The sequence below is a fragment of the Odontesthes bonariensis genome, chromosome 9 (assembly GCF_027942865.1).
Source record: "Odontesthes bonariensis isolate fOdoBon6 chromosome 9, fOdoBon6.hap1, whole genome shotgun sequence".
Taxonomy (NCBI): Eukaryota; Metazoa; Chordata; class Actinopteri; order Atheriniformes; family Atherinopsidae; genus Odontesthes; species Odontesthes bonariensis.
In genome coordinates this window covers 7040069-7062051 of record NC_134514.1, presented here as the reverse complement: position 1 = coordinate 7062051, position 21983 = coordinate 7040069, and the positions used below count along the sequence as shown (strand labels likewise).

The window sequence follows — 21983 nt, the reverse complement described above, 5'->3', positions numbered from 1 at the left end:
AGTTCTGCTCGTATAACATGAGGCTGAATATTTCACATCTGTGTTTAATTCTTTTAAATTAACAATAGGCCTATATATCAACACTGCCCGACAGTTCAATCCATCGGGCACAGAGAACTTGGCCAACGTCATCTGTCACAACATGCTCCAAAAGAACAAAAGAAGATTTTATACAACATTCATTTCTGATTTTGACTTACAGAGAGAAGATACATTAAAATGTAGCAGTTTATAATCAAACATTTTCTTCATTAGAAGTAGCATACCCCAAAAACCTAAATGCAATTTCAAGAACTCATATCTTCTTAGCCTCAACACAGTGCTGAGTACTACACTCAACAAACCTTTTACTATAGATCTAAAAAGCTGGATAAAGATTCTGATATGTTACTGGTGGTGAAGTTTTCTAATTACACAAATGGAAACTTAAACAACTAAATTAAAAGATCTGATAATTAATTCCTCCTTGTTTTACTATTCAATCTTACTTAAGGTACTCCAACTTTGTAGATGCATTTGGCTCAACCATTGGACACACTTAACCTAAAATTAATACAAATTTTGTAAGTCTTGATACAGCTGGAGACAAATGGTGGTTACAGGCACCCCTCAATAATTTGTATTTCTGACTACTCAACTTGTTGGTCCTTTGCAGTTTTGAAATGGATCGATGCAGAATTGAGTAAAATTACAATCAATTCTTCAAGTGAAAATAAAAGAGTTGTTTTCCAGCTCATAAACATACTGTAATGCCATCCAGACATTCAAGGAAACTTGACTGGCTATTACAAATTCAAATAGGAAAAAATGTTGTTATATACATATTCAGATATTTAGTCTGACACAGACAAACAGAAGAATGATGCATAAGACAAGTAAAAGAGCGTTTTCAGGTGCCGAATACCTTCAAAATGCAACAACTAATGAAAGCTTTTCAAACCATCAGAAGCACTTGAAAAATCTCTCAGGAATGCTTCATCTGTTGTGGGTGTCTGCTGCTGCTTTTTGTGACATAACAGGTTCGGATGTTCCAAAACTTGAACGCTGAAAGGAAAAACACACTCTGGTACAACAAGGCCCACATGCTCCAATGTATTGTCCCATATTTCTGTCAAGTTTTTTACACCACATGTACTGGGAATGTTTATATAAAAGTAGAAAAGTTGGCTAAATAAATTCTGAACTCTAATTCTAAAGAAAGCACAGGCTCATTCAGATTCCTAAGTCATAGATACACAGATAATATTGGTGACCTCATCATATATGACAGATAGATAAATCCAGACTACTAGGTGTAACAAATAAAGTAACTATAAATATGTAGATGAATTGATATATTGCAATGAATATTTTTATCTTGAGAAACATTTTTCAAAGGACCATTTTTATTTCTTTTTCTTCTTCTTTTTGAGAGTGCCTTTATTTCCTAATGCCGTATTTATTTGTTTTAGGGAGATTTTATTTTTCAGTGCCTCTTTTATTTCCTCTCTGCTGTCTGACTCAACCTCCCTCAGATTCTGTAGCTTCAGGCTTACTGTGCACATCAACTTCCTTTCCAAAAAAAGGCAATGTTTATTGAACTATATCAACGTATCTATGCATTGATATTAACTTCATGCATAGACTTCATTTTTAGATCTACTTTCAATTTGTATTTATTCATTTCAAAGCTCAATTTATGTGTTTATTCACTGATTAAAATACAATTTTACACATTCGGTTTGGCTGTAATTTTAGAGTATCGTCTCAAATCTAATGTACTGTTGGGTGATATTGAAAAGCAGCCTCAACCACTGCATCCTAAAATAACTTTTGAAAACAAAGGCACATAATTTGTTGGACTGGCTTCAAAGGAATTCAACTTTTTATTGGAAATGAACTGTAGAATTAAAACTGTGGAAAAGCACATGCTGCTTTTTTTTAGACCTTTTTTTTTAGCTAAGCCAATTCTGCTCGTTGAATTTTGTCCTACCCCCAAAAAAAAATTTAAGTAGTGGCCAGGATTAGTGGAAGGTCATGGCATCTAGTATTTAGACTGCTGCAGTCCAGTCCCAGATAAGCAGTAGAACAGCAGAAGATGGATGGATGAATAAATTGATGGATCCTGTGGATGGTTTATGTTTTTGTTTATTTCACTGAAATATATTTTGACAAGCGTTGGATTAGGTGGAGTTTTTCCACAGCATTCAGAAGTGCAGTGAAATTGGCACTAGAACTATCAGAAGCATGCCACATATTAGTGCGAGTGCTCCACTTCAAACTGGTTTCCAATATCATCAGCAGCGGGAGCCACTAGCAGCTACCCCACTGACATGATACTGTCTTTATCTATTTTAATACTTTTAACAAGATGTTTTGTGTAATGGATTATTGACCTACTGTTCACTCTAAATACTCTAAAACTGCTCACTTTGAAGACAGTATAAACTCTGTTCTATTTTCTTTTCTTTTGTAGCTTTTATCCTCTGTCAAGTTCTTTTTACTCTATAGATATTTAAATTGCATAGTGGCAGAGATCTGGCAGTGCAATTAGATTTCTCTCATGTTTAAAAGTGGGTTGGGTAGGTATGAGGTCTGGGAATATTTTTTCTCCCCCAGAGCCATCCACTGATTGAAATAAAACGTTGCTTGGAGTGCTAAGTGTGGAATGGTAATTCAGCTGTTTCTCGGCTAACTGTGAGGTATCTAAATATTAAAAGTGGGTTGCAGGGAATATAGAAGTGTAGTACTGTATAAGTAATGCATGAAGTCATTTTCACCAAGGGCAAAAGAGTCAGATCAGAAATATGGTTGTGTGTGGAGAAACTAATGACTATTCGCATGCACTACACAGAGCTGGACCATACAATGAATATATTGCTTCGATTGTTCAACTTCAAAAATAAACATTAGAATATGGAGCTTGATGGTGGAAAAAGTCATAAAGGGTTTGAATTCCCCCATCTCCCATTTAGACAGTAGACAGTTGTCACTAGTCACGAATCTTTGTAAATGAGCCGATAAACTCTACTGAATACCAAAAGTATGGATTGTATGTTTAATCCTACCAACAGGGACTAGTGGGTTTCCTCCAGCTGGCAGGGGAACCCTCTTTGTTCTAGTCTGTCTGGTTTGCAAAACACAAGAGAAAATAAGTAAGTAAGAAAGAAAGAAAGAAAGAAAGTCATTGTTGATTTATGTGAAGTTGGGCAAAATATCCGAGTCTTGGCAGTCAAGCTGCTTTGGTGTGCCTGGTGATCAACACTCTAATCAGCAACCAGGGATTTTCGTTTTGGCGTTTCAGAGAACATGATTACATACAATGAGCTTGTGGGCTGGTGCCAAAGATTGTAAAATTGTATTGCTATCATGTGTCACATAGGCTGAAACCAGTTAGAAAAGTTTGTGGCCATGCATATAAAATCATCAATGCATTTTGATGATTTTGTGGCTTTTTATTTTAGGATTATTGTATATCTAATAAGAAAGAAAGAAAACGAGCAGTAGTAACGCTGAGTATGCTGAAGACTCCCACACTTCCCATTAGGAGGCACAGCACATTAATACCATACATTATACAACACCTCTGCGGTTTAATTGTTTCTCTGCCAAGGTTGCGACAACTCATACAATCCCCTTGGTACACCAAAAAGACAGGGCTTTAGCAAGTAGTCCACTGTGATAGGAGGTGAGGTGAGGTTGCATATGATGTATGGATTGTTCTATCTGTAATGATATTCTGCTGAATAAATGGTCTCAAGCATAATCAGCTTCAGTCAATATAATCTTCCTGTGAAGGTCTTCATTAATCTTACAGGCTATGGCTAATCATGTCCGTCTACTTGAGCCCCCATGTGTGCCTCACCTACTTACTATATGTTATTCTAATTAATTTTTCACATCACAGCCCAGAGGCTGCAGCCAAAGTCTCCCAAGATTCACACACTGCAGTGTCAATCCTATAACCCAATGCAAGAATGAGTATTCCATGCTTCTCCAGATCTTAATGCCATTGTCTTGAAAATTGTCATCCTCCTTGTTGTATATTTTTTCCCTCTTCTGTCCCTCTTCTGAAGCTATATAAATGCCATACTGCATGATAATGTAGTCACCACTAAAGCAAATCCGCAGTCCAATAGTCGAACACAAGAATGATAATAAGGACAAGGCAACAGGATCGTTTGGCTTTTTGTTCTTTGTGTAAAATGGCTTTTGCTGCCTTTGTTGATGTTATCATAAAGGTGGTGTTAGGACCTGAGATGATAAGTGACGGCATTGTGGTAGAGCTTGTAGAAATACAGCAGGTGCAGCCCTTTCAGCAACAATGAGTGCTTCAGATTTTATGCCCTCCAAAAGATAGGGATCAGTGGAACCTGCAAGGGTCATCGCTTTTATCAGATGAAGGTGACAGCTGACGAGAGCAAGTGCCTATCGGCTTCAGTCGTCAAACAAACAAAAGAGACTTTTTTTTGTATGCTCTATGTCTTTATGATTCACCCACAGGATAGAATGTTGTTTTTCTGGAGAGTGACATTGATAATCCCCTCTGACAAAATAGTAAACAAATATATATGGTCTTCTTGGCAGAATGTTTATGCACCCTTTGTCATAATCCAAAACAGACGTAAGGAGAGATGTGTTATTGCACAGCTTTTTGATGCAAATTGCAGTAATAGGCTGTGGCTGCGTACACTTCTCTAAGGCTTCTTAAAGTTAAACAAATTCAATTGAAATACAAAATATTCATGCAATCCATATTCTATGTAAGTTTACAGCTTTAAAACACAGAATTCTACCAGCATATCCTCAGTGACCAGTTTCTGCAATTACAGTCAACCTGGTTGTCAGGAATTGTTACTAGCATGCCAGTCTGTAGGGACACTTAAAGCTGCTGTCACACGTTCACTATCACACTGAAGTGCTGCAGACTTCCAAAGTGGCTGCATTTGACAAAAGTCTGCAGCAGATAGGCCAGACTTGAGTCATGTTCTCCACAACTGAGTATGCACTCCTTTACCAGGGATCAACTACGCATGTCGATCTTTTGTCACTATCCAGCATGCCTTTATTTTCAACTCATTTTGGACAGTAATACTGATAAAAACACATATTTGTTCTAGCTTATTGTAGGGAGGTCACATCTCTCTTGTAGGTAAATTGTTTTATATGTTTTTGTGTTACTATGATGGTCCAATTCCAGACACAGAGACAAAGCACGTAAATGAATGTAACTTGAGTCACTTTAAATGTTTACTTTAGGTCAAAGGGATATTTAATTCAAAGCCTTTATCAGCTGTAACAGATGACGTGCTATCAATCTGCATCCCTAATTTGCTCTGTGATAAGCACTCCTGTGTTATTCTATATTGCTCCAATCCAACACTTTGCCTAAGCAATGTTGTGAAAAAGATTTTCTTTTTTTTTATATTTTTGAGGCATTTGTTATTGTAGAATCATTATCCTAATTACGCAGTCAGTCTTATTAATCCTGTAAAGCCTGATAAATATATTTTTATAATGTATTACCACAACAGAAGTATAACTGGCATTAATACGAAACAACATATTTACATGTACAGTATATTTTCTGTGAGTGAAATTAGCCATTTGTACTGACAGGGATTTGAACCTCGGTAATATGAAGACAGTGCAGCCGTCATCTTTTAACAGTATCAACCTGCTGTGTAATAAGCCGTTTCCTTGTCTTCACTCTCTGCCCTTCTCAGGCACTCTAACTGCCACAGCATAGCTGACAGTCAGAGAGGTGTAAAGTCACATCCATGCATGTATAGAACAAATGACATGCATGTGTGACTGTATGTGAGTGAAACTATTCTAGGTTGAGTACAATTAAAAGGGAATGTAGAACAATAAGGGCTAACAGACTGATGGAAATTGGTTAACACTCTCAGGTGTGGGTTGTTTCTTCTTTTTATGAATGGTATGTTACACTTTTGTTGTTTTAATCAAACCTTTTTCCATTTAAAATGTTAAAAAATGTCTATAAAATGTTATGAGACCCACAACCTACCGCATACTCACCACTAGGCTGCGGGGCAATTAAATGTTAGAAAATCAGTTGCAAATCATTGTTCAGCTCAAAGGTTTAATGAATTTGTATTAAACATGATAAACTGTGCTGATATGGCCTCATTTTATCACCAAAATGGCACTTTTTCATACTCTTGGGAGACAAAGAAGAGTGAGTTGTGGTTGTCTGAGATACATTTTCTTATCTTTTCCTTTGTCTTTTTTTTTTACTATCTAAAGCAAATGTGATTCTTAGTTTTAAAGCCATCCAAGACCATTTTCAGCAGGAATGATGGGCTCAGCACTATTACAAGCATGAGCAGTGGGGAATGTGGTTTACATGCAACTGAGCTGATTCTCAGCATGATAAATGAATTGACAACCATGACTACAACTAACCACCAATTGCTTTGCTTTTCAATTTTCAAACTCACAATACTTTTAATTTCAAATGAAGTTCCATATCCGGCTGTACCCCAGAATGTGTTACACAGTAATTGCCTCTCTCCATTTTTAGATAGCAGTATTTTTGCAGCTGACAAGTCCCCAAGGACACATAATTACTTTTCTTTTTTATTCAGTTCTTTTATTGCACTTTATCGTGTAATGCAAAACTCTCCCATCCTTCTTTGCTGAACTGTGCTTAGACTCTTTCGCAACGTCTTTCGCATTTCAGTCTGAGCGTCATAACTGCATTGAAATGGCTCCAGATAATTACCTCCATTTGTTTTTGCTGTATGCTATAGCTGCTTTGAAAATTATGCACAACGATCCGTTTTCATAGGGAAAATTGTTTCTGTAACTTTGATTTGTTATATTTACGGTATCATAAAAGTGCAACTCAATGTCACATTACCCTGATAAAGCCACTGCATTCCGCGAAAGTAAGTAAAAGGAAAATAGTGGTAGAAACGATAAGCGACAGCCTCCACTGCTTTTTCACAGAGCATAGTATTGAGAACCTCTCTTGATTTTTTACTTTTAGGGAAATATTTATTCCCCTCTTTTGGTAAACTCTTGATGACAGACTGCAGTGTATCGTGGTTTCTTGCTCTTCTACAAAGCCCGATAAGGGCCTTTGTCGACTGTACATCAAATGGCTTATGAGAGCATTTAGCCCATGCAGTAAGAAAAAGACTGTTAGAGCTAGATGCAAAAATCCTATATTGTTCTTGTGATGGAGAAGAAAATGCTTTCACAAAACAATTTTAGTCATTTTTAGGTCATTTTATTTAGTTTTGGAGAAGATATTATGTTTAAAGGGTATTTTGGTGTCTTTGAAGTGGGGCTCCTTGAAGCATTCGTGAGTATTCAGTCTTATCTGAAGTAGACACACTGCTCGTAGTTTGGAGAATCAGATGGTTTCCTGATGGATGTGATACAGTTAAAAGCTCCTCAGAACGGGCCCGTCACCAGAAGAGCAAATGATTCGGTATGTAAAACAACTCTAACTTCAAACGTTTCTTAGTGGTTTAAGCAAGAGATGTTTTTTATGGATTTTTATTCCACATCACTTTTGCAATTGTTGAAAATTGTTTACTTTGACACTTTTTAATAGCATAACGTCTTTGTAGTATCACTGCACAACGTGCATTCCGAACCAATTTGGTTGCAACACCGTGTTGCAGCTTGGACTTCATTATGCAGACACACTCCATCACTGTCTGATGCAGAGCGGACACTCTAAAAATCCACAATATAGCATTCCTTTGAACTGCAAGAAAGCTTTTAAAGTTTTAGTTGTTTTAGATGATTGCTCTTCTATTAGTTCCGTCATAGTTAGCTTTCAGCTTTAGCTCGTCCGTCAGGTTACTATCTATTACCGCCTTCCTTTAAGTTGATTTAGCACTTATGCAGACCTGTTTTAAGATTTCAAAATCACCAAATCTTCACATTTTTTTTCAATCTATTCCTGTGCATTTTCAAGACATTTTCTTCCACCTATTTCTTTCAGAGAGCTGTGTCTTTCCTGAGCTTTTTTTCTTGTTCCTGTCTTGTAAAAACAAGTTCTTCACAGAATGTAAAACTTGTTATAACTCATCAGTTTTATTGCACGGAGGATGGGGAAAGAAATACTGCTATTGCACTATTCTCTGTAGTATAATGTAGAATTGTGTTGTTTTTAAACAAGCTTGCATTTGAGTTGCTTTCATGTTTTATAAATCAGACTTCAATGTCACTTTAGAAATTACTATAAATGTGACTCTTAGCTGTTTGGCTTCTTCTCTTTCTAGACTTTGCAAGAGCTGTTGCAGCACGGCCTATATCATATGCAGCAGTTTTACGAATGAAACAAGACAGCTCCTCATCAGTGCTCAACCTGCGCAGCAGACCTCGACAACACCTCGGTGGTGGACTGGCGACTCCTGACTGGCCTGCTTTCTCCAGTCATCCCCTGTCAGCCCTGAGTCTGCTCAGCTTTCAGGAGGACAACAGGAGGGGAGGTAAAAATTAAAGTTGCAGCTGAGAACTCGCTTGGTTTGCTATTGCCTGAACCACAGTGGAAGAGTTCCGTTTTCTGGTTGGCAAAGTTTTGCTTTTACTCTCAAAAAAAATATAGTGTGCAAGGAAGGAAAAACAAGTAAGCCAGATCTTTAAGGGTGATGTCATGTTTTTCTACAACTTTGGAGATAATGAACACTTGTGCACACTGAAAAATACTGTATTCAATGGGGTGTTAATGTCTCAGTTCATAGGAAAGCATGAAGAGAACTACTGTAATTACTAGGCTGGGCAACGATTAAAATTTTTAATCTAATTAATCACATGATTTCCCTGATTAATCGCATTTGTACGCAAAATCCAAAAGTAGCGTATAGCTTTTAGCATTTAGCTTTATTTTAAATGTGCTGCCATATGAATGAAAGTGCCATAACATATGTTGTGCAAACACACTTTTAACATCAGCATCTTTCTGTAGTTTTTATTAAGAAGCCTCGCTCCACTGTCTGTTTCCTTGAATGACTTGCTGCTATCAGTTGTGTGTTTTGCCTTTAAGTGATATTTTAGACTGGAACTACTACGCTGAGAAGACAATTCAACTTGGCATTGTTTACAGATGACTTTGGTTCTGTCGACTCCGCCGTCTGGAAGAACTTTAAAATGAAAATGGCCGAGTAAAAGTTCCGTACCCTTCTCCATGTTTGGTGGATCCGCAGCAGACAGCAACAGACTTTTACAAAATAAAAGCCTGTGAGCAACAGACTTTTACAAAATAAAATAAATAATAAAACAGGGGTGGTCCGTGGCATAGTGGGTTGAGCAGGCGCCGCATTACCCAGGCTCCGCCCTCGCAGTGACGCAACACCTTCGGCTCTGCTACACTTACTCAGGCCAACTGCTCATTCAGGTGGATTCGAGTTCCTGAAAAAATGGGAACTCCACCCACTTTGTCGGGAAGCAATCAACTTTGAGCAGCGCCAACCAAGGCGGGTTCAAGGTAGTGACGTGGTTGAACTGCCACTCAACCCATGGATTGTACACGGAAGCGCTTCATTCAATATCAACATGGAGCAGCATCAAGCTTTTGACACTGCTGTAGATGCTGTAATGAAAGTGTTCGACGGGAGATTCTCGTTAAAAATCGAGCAAAGAACAGCCCTTGAATCGTTTCTTGACAGGAAAGACGTTTTCGCCTGGCTTGCTCCCTACTGGCTTTGGTAAGAGTTTAATCTACCAGTTAGCCCCGCTGGTAGCTAAATCATACGTCAGAGGAAAGAGTGGTGTGATTGGCTTAAGCTTAGGCACAGCCTTTTCTGGCCACAACCAGTAGCAACCCGAGGGAGGCGGGTTGACCAGGCCATTTCGAATCGTATTCGTTATGGTCTTGGTCAGACCAGAATCTCGAAGAGATTTGAAAGTCTATGTTAATCAGGCTAGCGCCGCATGTACAAGAGGCTATAGTCCTCGCTGCAGCTGGCAGCGAGTCCCATATCGGACAGCCCTGTGCTGCGTGTTGTTCCCCCTCTCTCTGCCCCCTGCTTCCTGTCTCTCTGAACTTTCCTATCCATCAAAGGCACAAAAGCCCCCCCCCCCCCCCCAAATTTTTTTTATTTTTATTTTTTTTATTAAAAAAATAAAGCCTGCGTTAATGCGCGATAAAATATTTATCGGCGTTAAATAATCAACGAGTTAGCGCAATAATAACGAGTTAACTCGCCCAGCCCTACTAATTACAAATTACTTGTTTAGAGTTGTTTGCTTGTTCTTAGTCCAGCATTACATTCTCAATCCTGACCATATAATCACATGTTAAAAGACTGGGATCTGAATTTTAAAATAGTCTTGGCACAAATGGAAAGTTCTACAAGAGTTCTGATGCCAGCGGTCTCTTCTGCTGAAATTAAATCAATCAAATAGATGGACACTCCAAAGTTGGAATGAGCTTCTCTAGATATGAGTGCCGTGCGCTAACTCTGCACTCGGCTCACATTCTGAACTTCTGCTCTCAGTCCTTGTGTGCAGGCCTCCTGTCGGTTTAGATTTGGTCTGAAAATGAATGTTACCTATCCATTATCACTGTGCATGGTCTGCAGCGAACAGGGTTATGCCCTTTGTGAAATTGAAGTGGGATCATGGCAATATCTAGCTCTCTTTATGTTCCTGTCAGTATAGGTGGTTTAGATGTAATAGGCATCTTTGTCAAAAGGGAAGGTTTAAAATCCCACACAAAATCATACATTATATGTCCATCAGTTTTTGTTCTAATTTAAAGATTTAATCATTTTTGAAGATATAGTGATGGATCAATGCTTTCATGTATAATTAATCCGATCGTGTTTACTGCACCTCGAGTGCTTAAATGTTGGAAATTTTAAGTGGTTCATTAACCGGCAGACTGTAGTATTAAAGTGAGTCACATTAAATGCAGAAGGTAAAATTAATCGCATAACCTGCATTTTCTTTATTAGTGTTTGCCTCTTTCTTTTTTCCCTTTTCGCAAGTCTGTCTTTCATTTATTTGCCTTCTGATTTTATTATCACCATGGAGCTGTAAAATGACATACAACCAGGGTAAGGGTAATGCCTCTCCATTGTCAGTGATGACAAGCCCATTACACCACTGTACGGGATTGATGTTCAGTGAGTGAAATGGATGCCAAAAAGTTATGCACCCTTGGTGCCTTAAAAGAGTTATTGCCTTTTTGGCTCTGTGACTGACACTTGAAGTTGAGTGATCTGAGCAACCTGTTTGCTTGAGTATGTGTTTGTGTTCTCTAAATTCACACGTATGCTCCAAACCATTTGTCCTTAAGGACTGAAAGCTTTTTTCATGCATCTCTATTTTTAGATCAACTCAAAAATGAATTGTAGTCGGACATAGATCTTCATCAGTGCTGAAACCTTTTGATGATTGTCATTTTAAGATATGAAAATGTTTTTCCTTTGGCTGTCTGCATCATAATTATTATGTTCTGAATTAGATCAGATGCAGGTGTTAGAATTATATTACTACTGCTCAGGCAAGAAAATGATAGTCTTTTGTTGTTATGACTTTTATCTCCCACACACTGGATTTAGAATGATTACAGGTAGAATTGTGAAGTTAAAGTGTGACTTTTAGGTTTTAGATTTAATTTGATAGGAGCCATTTTCATTCGCTGAATATTGTGTGAATTGTGGTCCTTTTTTACCTTTAAGTCCCTAACTTTAGGGGGAAAGAAATAGGTTTTACACAGCTTGAATTGAAAATGTAACTTGTAATCACTTTTAATTATATATACTGCAATTCTTATTAATAGACTAACAGCAGCCAGAGACCCAGAGACATCAGCACAAAGTACTTATCTTCTTGGCTTCGATAATATCCACAATCACCTCCCCCCTAATAACTATCTGTCGTTATATATGTCTTACAAATGCCTATTGGTCCCATTACAGAGGGCAATATCTAAAGAATTATGACTGCATGGATTTAAGGATTAACTGATTAAGTATTGGTAATTACTAGTGATCACCTTGAAACTGTAGAAACATTTTTCAAGCCATCGGGTTAAAGATGTGAGTGAAACCCACATGTTTGTGTATTTGTAGCTTCTTTGCAGCAACATCCATATTCAAAGCTTCATCTGCTGCCACTGCTATAGTTGAATGGAAATCTCAGGACTTACAGAGTGTCTCTTAACTTTATCCAAGATCTACAAAGTGAATTAACATCTGTTTTTCATTCACTCATTTGCATAAACACTCTCCCAGAGCTTCTTATTTATTTGCACTCCATATATGCATTGCTTTTTTCTCCACTGTCACACTCTGACGAGTATATGTGGAGCAATGTGGGGGCTCATTTTCTTGCCCGAGGACACTTCTACTCCTGGAGGGTTTGAGAATCGAACTCCAGATTGGAAAACGATTACTCCCCCACCTGAGGCACAGCCTCCCCCATCGCTATAACTTTGTTGCATATCAGAGTCGAAAGTGGCCAAGCATGGATACACTTATTAACCTTTTTTTGATTCCCTCAACACCAGTGTGTCTTCACACAAGAGAGATGTGGCTGTAAAATGCAATTTGACAGGTTGGTGGAGGCGTACAGCTGCAAGTCAACATCCTCATTTTTAGGGTTGTTTTTCAAATAGAAATAATTGTTATCCTACTTTATGAGCCTCTCCCAAAGCTAAGTGGGCCGGTGGCAGCATATTGACATAGTTGAGTGGTTCTGACTGGGCAGACAGAGAGCTGCATTAAGAGTATTTTTCCATTTATTTTTAACCGTAGTAAGTTTTGAGATGCTTGCCTTTATCAGCACAGCTTGATATTGATTCATATTCCTCCATTGATTAGGATATTATTTCAAAAGCTTCAAAATTCCCTGGAGTACAATGAATTGGTGACAAAGAGTTGTTCAAATGAAAAGCCATTACTCTCATTTTGAGATTAGATATTTTCTAAATGTTGAGAAAAGCTCAAGATTGAGTGATTTGCACTGTTGTATTGAATGTGAGCCACATCAAATGCAAGGAAAGCCAAATCGAATGCCTCAAGAAACATTATTTTAAAAAAAAAATGAGTTCAACACAAAGAGTGTTTTTTTTAGACACCTTCAAATTAACTTTTCCATAGATAAACATTTTCTCTCCAAAGTAACATTTCAGATGTAATTTATTCAATCTGAAATTCTGAGAAGCCGTATTCCCAGAAAGCTGCTTAGAGCATCACTTCTGTGTAAACAAAAGGCTACATAGGGCAGAATCCTTGGAAGAAAGGAGACTGATTTGCCCCCAAGAACTGTCAGGCTGAAAATGTAGACTAACAAGGTCATTGATATCAGGGCACATTTGTCCAAAGGAGAGTACAGATCTAAAAGAAAATGAAAAAAAAAACTGCTTACATTCGCCAAAAGAAGCAGCTGACATCAAGAAACAGCTCTGTTAAATGTAATAACATTTGTATATAATAAAAGGAAATGGTCACATTTTAAAGCTAGTGAGAAATTAAAGCTTTCAGTGGATCCAGTTTTTACATTTTACATTGACTTCACGACAGTATTGTGTAAAATAATGTAAAGAGATTATCATCTGTGCCCAAATAATCAACTAAGCTTTTGGCGTTGAGAAAAATCTTAGCTGGTAAAATGCTTGTTGGTCGGTTAACTGGTGGGGTCTCTCTTACATTCATATCCTTGTCAGCTGTTACGCTGCTCCTCGTTCGTCCTGCCTCACATTAATCAGAGCGTGTTCGACTCGTAAACTCTCACGTTTATTTGGTTAAATTTGCTGCAGCTAAATTTGGAGCACACCATGTTGTGGGAATTTTGTCATTGAACTAAGAAGTCATGCTAAAGATGCTAACAAGGTCTGAACAAAGTCTATGTCGTTAAACCCTGTTGCTGACAGAGGGACTCGATAAGCATTCCCTCTATGGATGATCATGTATTGATCCAGTGTGTATGCATTAAGAGCGTGTGTGAAAGAAGGGTGGGATGCTAAATAAATGCTGCATGCAGCTAACATTGAATGTGAAAGCCTATATATGTATGTATATATCACCATTTCATATACATGTATATGTTGTAAAATCTCAACAAATTCATTAGGTTTAAATAACAGCTGGACGACTAGGAAATTAGTTAGTTAAAACCTTATTTTTCCATTTCTTTAGTCTAGTTTAGTTTAAAAGAATTTTATGTAATTATTTAAACAAGTCTGGGGTGAAAATGCCCTATTTAATACCCTATTTAATACCCTATTTAACTGCTTTCATTAGGGTATTAAGCATTAAAAACTATTTGACATACATCCTCTGTGCACACACCTTTAAAAATAATATTGCCTGTCAATTTCCGATAATGTTTTGCATCCTATTTCTACTTGGTGGAATATTGCGCTTTGTGCCTTAAAACTTTTGGGATATCTTGTGCAGAGAGTGTGTGATGTGGCTAAAGAATGAATTGTAATTTGGCCATCTGTTTATTGAGAAACATAGCCTAAATTGAACTAATGTGTTTACCTGAGGATACATTTTAAGCTAAAAATATACATATAATAAGTGAAAGATGGAAACGATCAAAAGTCTAAAGGCTTTTTATTTGATTTCATGTAGTTCATTCACCATTCATCTTGTTGTTTTCTTATTGCAGTATTTTGCAAAAATATCGTACATTTAATATCTGTACTGGATAGGTTTTGAGAAGTTACTGTTGCAGGAATTCTAATTGGGACAATTTATGTGGATTGCATTATTTAAAAGACAGAGCTTTCTAACACATTTGGTTTAACCCAAAGCGTTTTTTTTAAGGATAACTTCACAGTTAAGTTTGAGGGGTGCTTCTTAGAGTCTTTCTGGTATTAAACAGTCAGTTCAGTTATCAGTGTATCACATCAAAAGATAGGTTTCCTGCTTCTTAATGCCATTTTGTTGTTTTTAATTCCATCACACCATGCTGCCATACATTTCCCCTTTCTGTAGTCTCGTGCACTTACCAAACTGACTAAGAATAGCAAAGATAATTGGATTGTAAAAGTGAGTTGCACTCCTGTTGTGAATATGGTGAATAATCATCCTCGCCTTGATATGTTTTCTCGTTTTTTTCTTACAGAAAGTGAAGAGTTCGGGCCTGTTTTCATCCAGGAGCCAGATGATGTTATTTTCCCTTTGGATTCTGATGAAAAGAAAGTGATGATGCACTGTGAGGCAAGGGGGAATCCACCACCCACATACAGGTGTAGCATTTATTTTTTTGTCTCCACCTCAGTTTTCACAATACAAAAGTTTGCTATTCATTAAGAATTATATTAAAATATCTGTCTTCTTATGTCTTTTAGTTGGCACATCAATGGGACCGAGGTAGATTCAGAGACAGACTACCGCTACAGCTTCATTGATGGAGACCTACTTATTACCAATGCAAGTGAGATCACTGACTATGGGAAGTACCAGTGTAAAGCAGAGAATAGTTTTGGAACCATCCTCAGTAGAGATGCTCTATTACAGTTTGCATGTGAGTAGATGTTTTATTTCATTCTTTCCACCACCTTTTACATTTCTACCAACACACTCGGTAAAGCAACATGGAACTTATTATTATTAGCTTTAAACTCTCCATCCCCTTTAGTCAGAATACACCTAAATGGCCTCAGGGATAAATAAACATGACACTGTTTACAGTAAGGTTTGTTTCTGAATACAGTTCCTCTCGGCTCTGTCTACTACTGTATAGTTACACTGCTAACAGGGTATGTGCCCTTAAAGACTGTGTCTCAGTGTTAAATGAGAGCAAAAAGCACATTTTTTCCCCCAGTAATCCGCTGGCTTACCTCCAAAGCACAATCACAAACTAAGCTGCACACAAAGAAAGAACAGAGGTGCTATGCTCAGAGGAAAACGCAATGCTGGTGTACTCTGCAGTTTTCTCAGGAGCAATGACCATAACAGCCTTATTGGCATGTCTGGAGGGAACGTGCTACTCTCAATCACTGAGCTGTAGCTAGAAAGAAAAGTACACGTTCTTCTGAGTTGTTATGGGGATTTAAAGTTGTAATGACATTACTTAGGAAACAAAAGGCCAAACTACCCTGAAATTATACAGGCAGGAAAAAGCTCTTCTTTATTGTTTTTTTTTAATGATTTTTCTCTCATATACAGTATGTTAATGCAATTAAAGAAAAGGAAAACAGAAATGGATAAATAAAATAAAGACTGGTCTGAATTGAAATATAAGCCAAACTAAACTGGCAGGCTGAAAGGCCCAGATGGTGAAGCAGAGACACAAGCTTAAAATAAAAAAAACAGCAACACAAGTTGCATATCAACCCCCCCCCCCAATCGGTCCTCTCAGCGGTCCAGTTCATTTCCTCGTCCTCTCTTTGCTCCAGGGTCACATGCGTTTGTGAAAAAGAGCAGAGCTTAATAAATTGCCTGAAAATGAGCAGTTTAACATTTATATGCTTATTTATTCGTCTCAGCCTCAAGTTAAAAGCTATTTACAGTTTTGCATAATATAATGCATCCACTTGACAATGTATTGTCCATCGAATTAGTTGCAGTAATAGTCAAGATAAAGTTTTTATAGAATTTTGTGTTTTAAAGAGTCATTATGCCACTTCCTTATTGTGTGTTTCAATGATGACGTTTCCTCTTCATCTGTTAAACTGAGATGATTGTAATTATGATGATTAAAGTCAACCCTAATCCTTATAAAGACTGCCATTACTCCGGAAGCTTTTACTGTCCATTTCAGTGTCTGCCTGCCCGGGATAAACCAAGATGAGTGTCTAAGTGTATCATTGAGTTGGTTTATTAGCCCTCCCTGTATTTGCTTCTAGGAGGAGGCTTCAATTAATCTGAATATTCTGAAGTAAATGGGAACATTGCCAAGGCTATCTCTGAAATTTCCAATCTCTTTTTTCGTCACTGTTTAATCCGGTGAGCCTCAAAGTTCTGATACAGAGTGTTCTTTTATGGCTCCAGCATTTCACTGAGATCCAGGAGAAACGCAGACAACTCGTACAAATTCCTCATCACTGAAGCAGCTTACTGCACTTAGTAGTTTAGTGAGCTACGACTAAGCATGCCTCCTTTTCACAAGATCTGTGAAGACTGACTTTTTTGGAAAATATGTCTTGTTCAAACTGTCCAACCATACGTTTGCACTCACCACCCATGGACTTCAGGATTTATTAGTCTCGTAAACACATTATATTAAATTCTTTTTGCAGATAAGGCACATCTCTATATCTTTCCCCAGAGGTCTGACATAATAAGACTTCATCCGTTTTTCCTGAAGTCTCCTGCTCTCTCGACCACACAGCAGTTTTTCTGTGGTGGCTGTTCCATTTGGTTTCCTTGTGAAACTGCTGAGTTATCCACTGAAATTGATAGCTTTAGCTTACGGTACTTGTAATAGTGACAGGATTGAATTGGATTCTAGTTGCCATGCAACCGATAGCTTCCTGCAAGATGTCATTTACAACCTGACAGACAAATGTTAGGGGAGTGCAGTTTGAGACAGTGGAGGGAAAATGTGATAAATGTAGGCTGTTTTGACAGCCCTCATTTCCCATCATGCCTGTGCTGGACTGGACTCGTCACTGTCACATCCCAGAGTGAGCCACCGCCTGATCTATGTGGTATATATACGAGGGTAAACAACATTAATGATCCGCTATCTGTAGTCCGTCATCTATATCGTTTTAACATGTTTTACTATATGACTGAATATTGTGTTTATTCATCATACAATTAAGTTTCAGAAATCGTATTGTAATGTACTACAAAAATTTACTCCCGTCTTAACGACTAATTTGATATGTTTTTTTTGGTCTGCTCTGTTGAAAGCCTTGGCATTTAATTCCCAATTCTGTCTGTGACTGAGCGGGAAACTGAAAATATACACATACTTACAGATTTATTTGGAGGTACAGGCAAGGAGAAATAAGCAATAGATGAAACAGCCTTTCATGCAACTACAATGTTTGTAAGGACAAAGCAGACAACTCATACTCAAATCTGATTGTTTCAGATGTCTGGGGGAAGGACTGATTAGAGACTGATTAGAGTTAAAGCCAGACGGATTAAAGACCTACTAGATATAGCAATGTAGTGAGAATTCAAAAAGAGAAACAATCACATAAAAGAATAAGGAAACTAATAAATCACAAACAAATTTAATATATTATGACAAAGTAAATAATAAAACCATTTAAATATAAAATATTTAATAAAAATCTGAGGTTTGCATGGTGCTGTGGTAGTAGTCACCCCCCCTGGGGCCTTTCTGTGTGGAGTCTGCATGTTCTCCCCATGGGTTCTCTCCTGGGACTCCAGCTTCCTCCCACCATCCAAAAACACGCATCTTAGGTTAACTATTGATTCTAAATTGATTCTTGGTGTGTAGATGTTTGTCTCTGTGTTGGCCCTGCATTAAATCGGCAGCCTTTTACAGGGTGTAGCCCGCCTCTCGCCCAATAGCAGCTGGGATAGGCTCCAGCTCCAACTGGATAAACCGGGTATAGAAAGGATGGAAAATGATTTGCATAAAAAACATACATAAAGATAGTTATTTAAAGATAAGAAATTAATTCTAAAAGCACATGGAATGAGCAGATGATATGTTGGAGTTCAAGCTTGGCTGACTGGCAGGTGTGTCAGCTGATATGATAGCCGCTTGTCGCACATCAGCTTCACCCAAGCCACCTTTACACAAAATTGGATTTTCCTAGCAGATAGGTCATTTTCTGTCAGACAGGTCAGTCAGTATCCTGTTGTTGGAGGTGTGACAAAGAGTAATGTGAAAAGGTGCAGTGCAGACACACTGCACCAAGCTCAAAGTGTTACTGTAGAAATTGCTTATGCAGTACTGTGGTTATTCTTCAACTCTTTTTTACCAAACACATCGTTCACTTCCTCTACAGCTCCAAATGTTCTGTGGCCTTGAGGTTTGGACTCCCAGCTGTAAGATATCCGTCATGGAATAAACGTGTGGCTCAGCTTTGCTGTTGAGTCAGCAGCAAATCCCATGTCAAGAGTAAAGTTATGGTGCCAAGTGAAAAACCGGACAGGAAGGTCCATGTGGGGGAATTGGTTGTTCTTTTTTTGTCATGGTAGCAGGCGGAATTATTGTAGCGTTAAAGAAAATGAAACCATTATTCAGGGTCAGTAAAAATTACAGATGCTTATCTGTATTTTGTGCTTTTATGATAATAAATAACCATATAAACAAGCATGTAGGTCATGGATACTTAAAATCTGTAAACTCTACTGTCTAGGCAGTATTTTATAGAAAAACCCTCCAACAACTGTATGGTGTCATTCAACCTCATCATCATCCTCACATTTCTGCTGTTTTTATAAGACTGCTCTGCAGGTTCTGTTTTTGAGTAGGATGCATGACTGGAGCTCATTCAGCTCAGTCATGTAATTGGTACTCCTCCTAGACTCATTCATATTTATGTGTCAAACAATGCGGTTGTGGATGCTGAGGGATCAGTGGGTTGACTACAGAAAGAGCATCATGTTTCTGCAGGTTTATGTTCCGCACGCTCAACAGTTGTCTGATAAATTGCGTGTTCTTGCTCCTCTTCTTGAGTGTTGTTGAACTAAGGGATAACAAGCCCTGCCTGCTTCTACTTGAGGGAAGCATACCTGAGACAGAGCCTAATGTCAGTTTCACTGTCGCAGTTGTGTGTCCTCCAGCCTGTTTGTTTGTGGGAAGCAGGAAAATCAGCACAATGGTTTTCAGTAGGATCCATCGTCTACAGTCATATCCTGAATTTTTGATGAATTATTGGCTAACCTTACACTGTTGGAAAATTAACATTAATGCAGATATCTAATTCATTTGCCAACATTATATTTTCCCCTCAATATAACAAGCTGTTCTGGAGTGTAAATATGTATATAAAATGTAAAAATATACATAAACAAATGAAATCTGACGATAGTGGGAGACAGAATCAGTAGAGAAATGTCGCCCTGAATATTTTGCAAAGATGCAAGAAAAAAGTTCAAATACTAAATGAGTAGCAATTTGTCAATATACATTTATTTATTGTTTAACTATCACATAGTTTCTTAAATAAGGTTAGGTTGAGACCTCAGTAATCCGGTTTCTCTTTCCCTTAATTTCATCCATGACTATTTACCACATGAATTAACTCACTTGTGCCATTGTTTGTTTAGCTTTATGCCGTACAAAATCGTAGCAGCATCGATGTGCTATCGTCTACCCTAAAAATACAACTCTTCAAAGGGTCCACTGAAACAAAGAAAGCTGCCCTGCAGCACACATTTGAATGCAGGACCTTCATTCGCTCTTTCCATACATCACATGGTGGGTATTTATCACTCAGCATGGAGCCTAAGTTTTTTCCCCCTTTTATGTTAGCGCTGCACATTTCCATGCAGCAGCCCAGTGGTTGATTGCTTTACCTCATTCAGATACATATGAACAGTACTTTTCCTCTGAATGTTTTAAAGCAGTAATTGCATGCTGCTTTGAATTGAAACAAGTTTTGCCTTGCGTTTTGCAGTTGATCTCTATTAAGATATTGTGCAGAGTTAGCAGTCCTCTGGTTACTTCTGGTGAGCTTTATTGTCCCAATTACAAAGTGTAACTACTATAAATTCAAGCAGAAAATACTAAATCATTGTCTGCAGCCCAATGGAGTTTCCAGTTTTCACATACATACTTCAGTTTCAAAATTCATTTAGGCTTGGAAGTTAACACTAATGCTATATAAGGCTAATAATGCACCGCATAGAAAATTGATTATTGAGAAGCTTTAGCACAACAAGCCTTCACTGCAATACTGCAGGCACCTATTCAGTCACTGAAGAATTGATTTTGTTTTCCTAAACTTTGGTGGCGCTGTTAGAGAATTTGCAGGTGGATTTAGAGTTATTTATTATTATGAATTTTGTTGGGATCATACAAATACTGAAAGGGCTTGAGAATGCTCTTCAATATAACATCTGGTCCACAGGTTTTATTATATGAAGGTTGCACACTGAACACAGTCCTGCAGAAAGGTTCAGTCAAGGCTCTTCATTTTATATCCATAAAACCTTCTGGGTCGTGGACTTTGTTCCAAAGGTGTTTCAGTGGGATGCTTTTTTTCCCTTTTTGTTTTGAAATTCTGAGCTGCTGGACTCACACTTGGGCTGCTTTTCAGCCATGACTTTGAAGGCAGCAGGCAGAAAGGAGGGCCTCTGATCTTTTACCCCAAAGACTTCTTCTCTCTGCAGATGTGCGTCTGGCGAAGGCTTAGCTATCGAGCCACTCTGAGCAGTACAGTAGTAATGAAATTAAAGTGATGCTATGTCTCGGGCATTGATAAATCAACACACACACACACTCCTTTAAAATGTTCTAGTGTATAATTTGTTCCTGTCCACGGATGGAATTCAGACCCTGAAATGAGTGATTTCCATTTTTGCAAATTTCCCTGGATTTTAAACATTTAGATGAAAATATGTTTATTTGTAATTTTGGGAGAGGCTTGAATGATCATGCAGGTTTTGCATTATTTATAAAGTTATTAATATTGATTTGCCTACATGACTGTGGTTTGCAAGGGAAACTTTTGTCTGCGTACAAGATTCTGTTGGAGCTCATCTCCTGATAGGATGATATAGGACTGCTTAAACATTTATCTCTCGTTTTTGATTGCTGAAACACCCGCTTAGCTTTTGTTTTTCTTAAAGATTTTACATGCAATAATTATTTGCATATATATATATATATGTATATTATATATTGTGCTTCTCACATGAAAATCAAACGATTATGAATATTTGAGTTACCTCTGATTTCTTTCTGATTACTAACGTTGTTGCAAAATGTTTCATTTTCCCGCTGCGTGGAAATGTTTCCCAGTGGAGACATCAGCCGTTACTGGCTGTTTGATGATACTCTTAACTGGATATTCTGTACCATTGTCAGAATTCTTATCATGTTATAACAGCTAAGGAAGAAACATTTAATGTTTCTTAAATAAAGCAACGTGTCTGAGAAGATTCTTGTTTACCATGGAAAAT

The 21983-nt window shown here is 37.8% G+C and overlaps 1 protein-coding gene across 5 annotated transcripts in view; it reads left to right on the top strand.

The window, feature by feature from the left end:
- Positions 1-21983, top strand: part of cntn5 (contactin 5) — a 119955-nt gene that overhangs the window by 47258 nt on the left and 50714 nt on the right. For 4 of the 5 annotated variants that reach the window (XM_075472901.1, XM_075472902.1, XM_075472903.1 and 1 more), the window contains exons 3-5: positions 8244-8453; positions 15046-15169; positions 15272-15447. The exons of the other annotated variant lie outside the window; for it this stretch is intronic. In XM_075472901.1, the coding sequence (XP_075329016.1) occupies positions 8244-8453; positions 15046-15169; positions 15272-15447 (510 nt within the window). The remainder of the gene's footprint in view (positions 1-8243; positions 8454-15045; positions 15170-15271; positions 15448-21983) is intronic. 5 annotated transcript variants of the gene reach the window in all.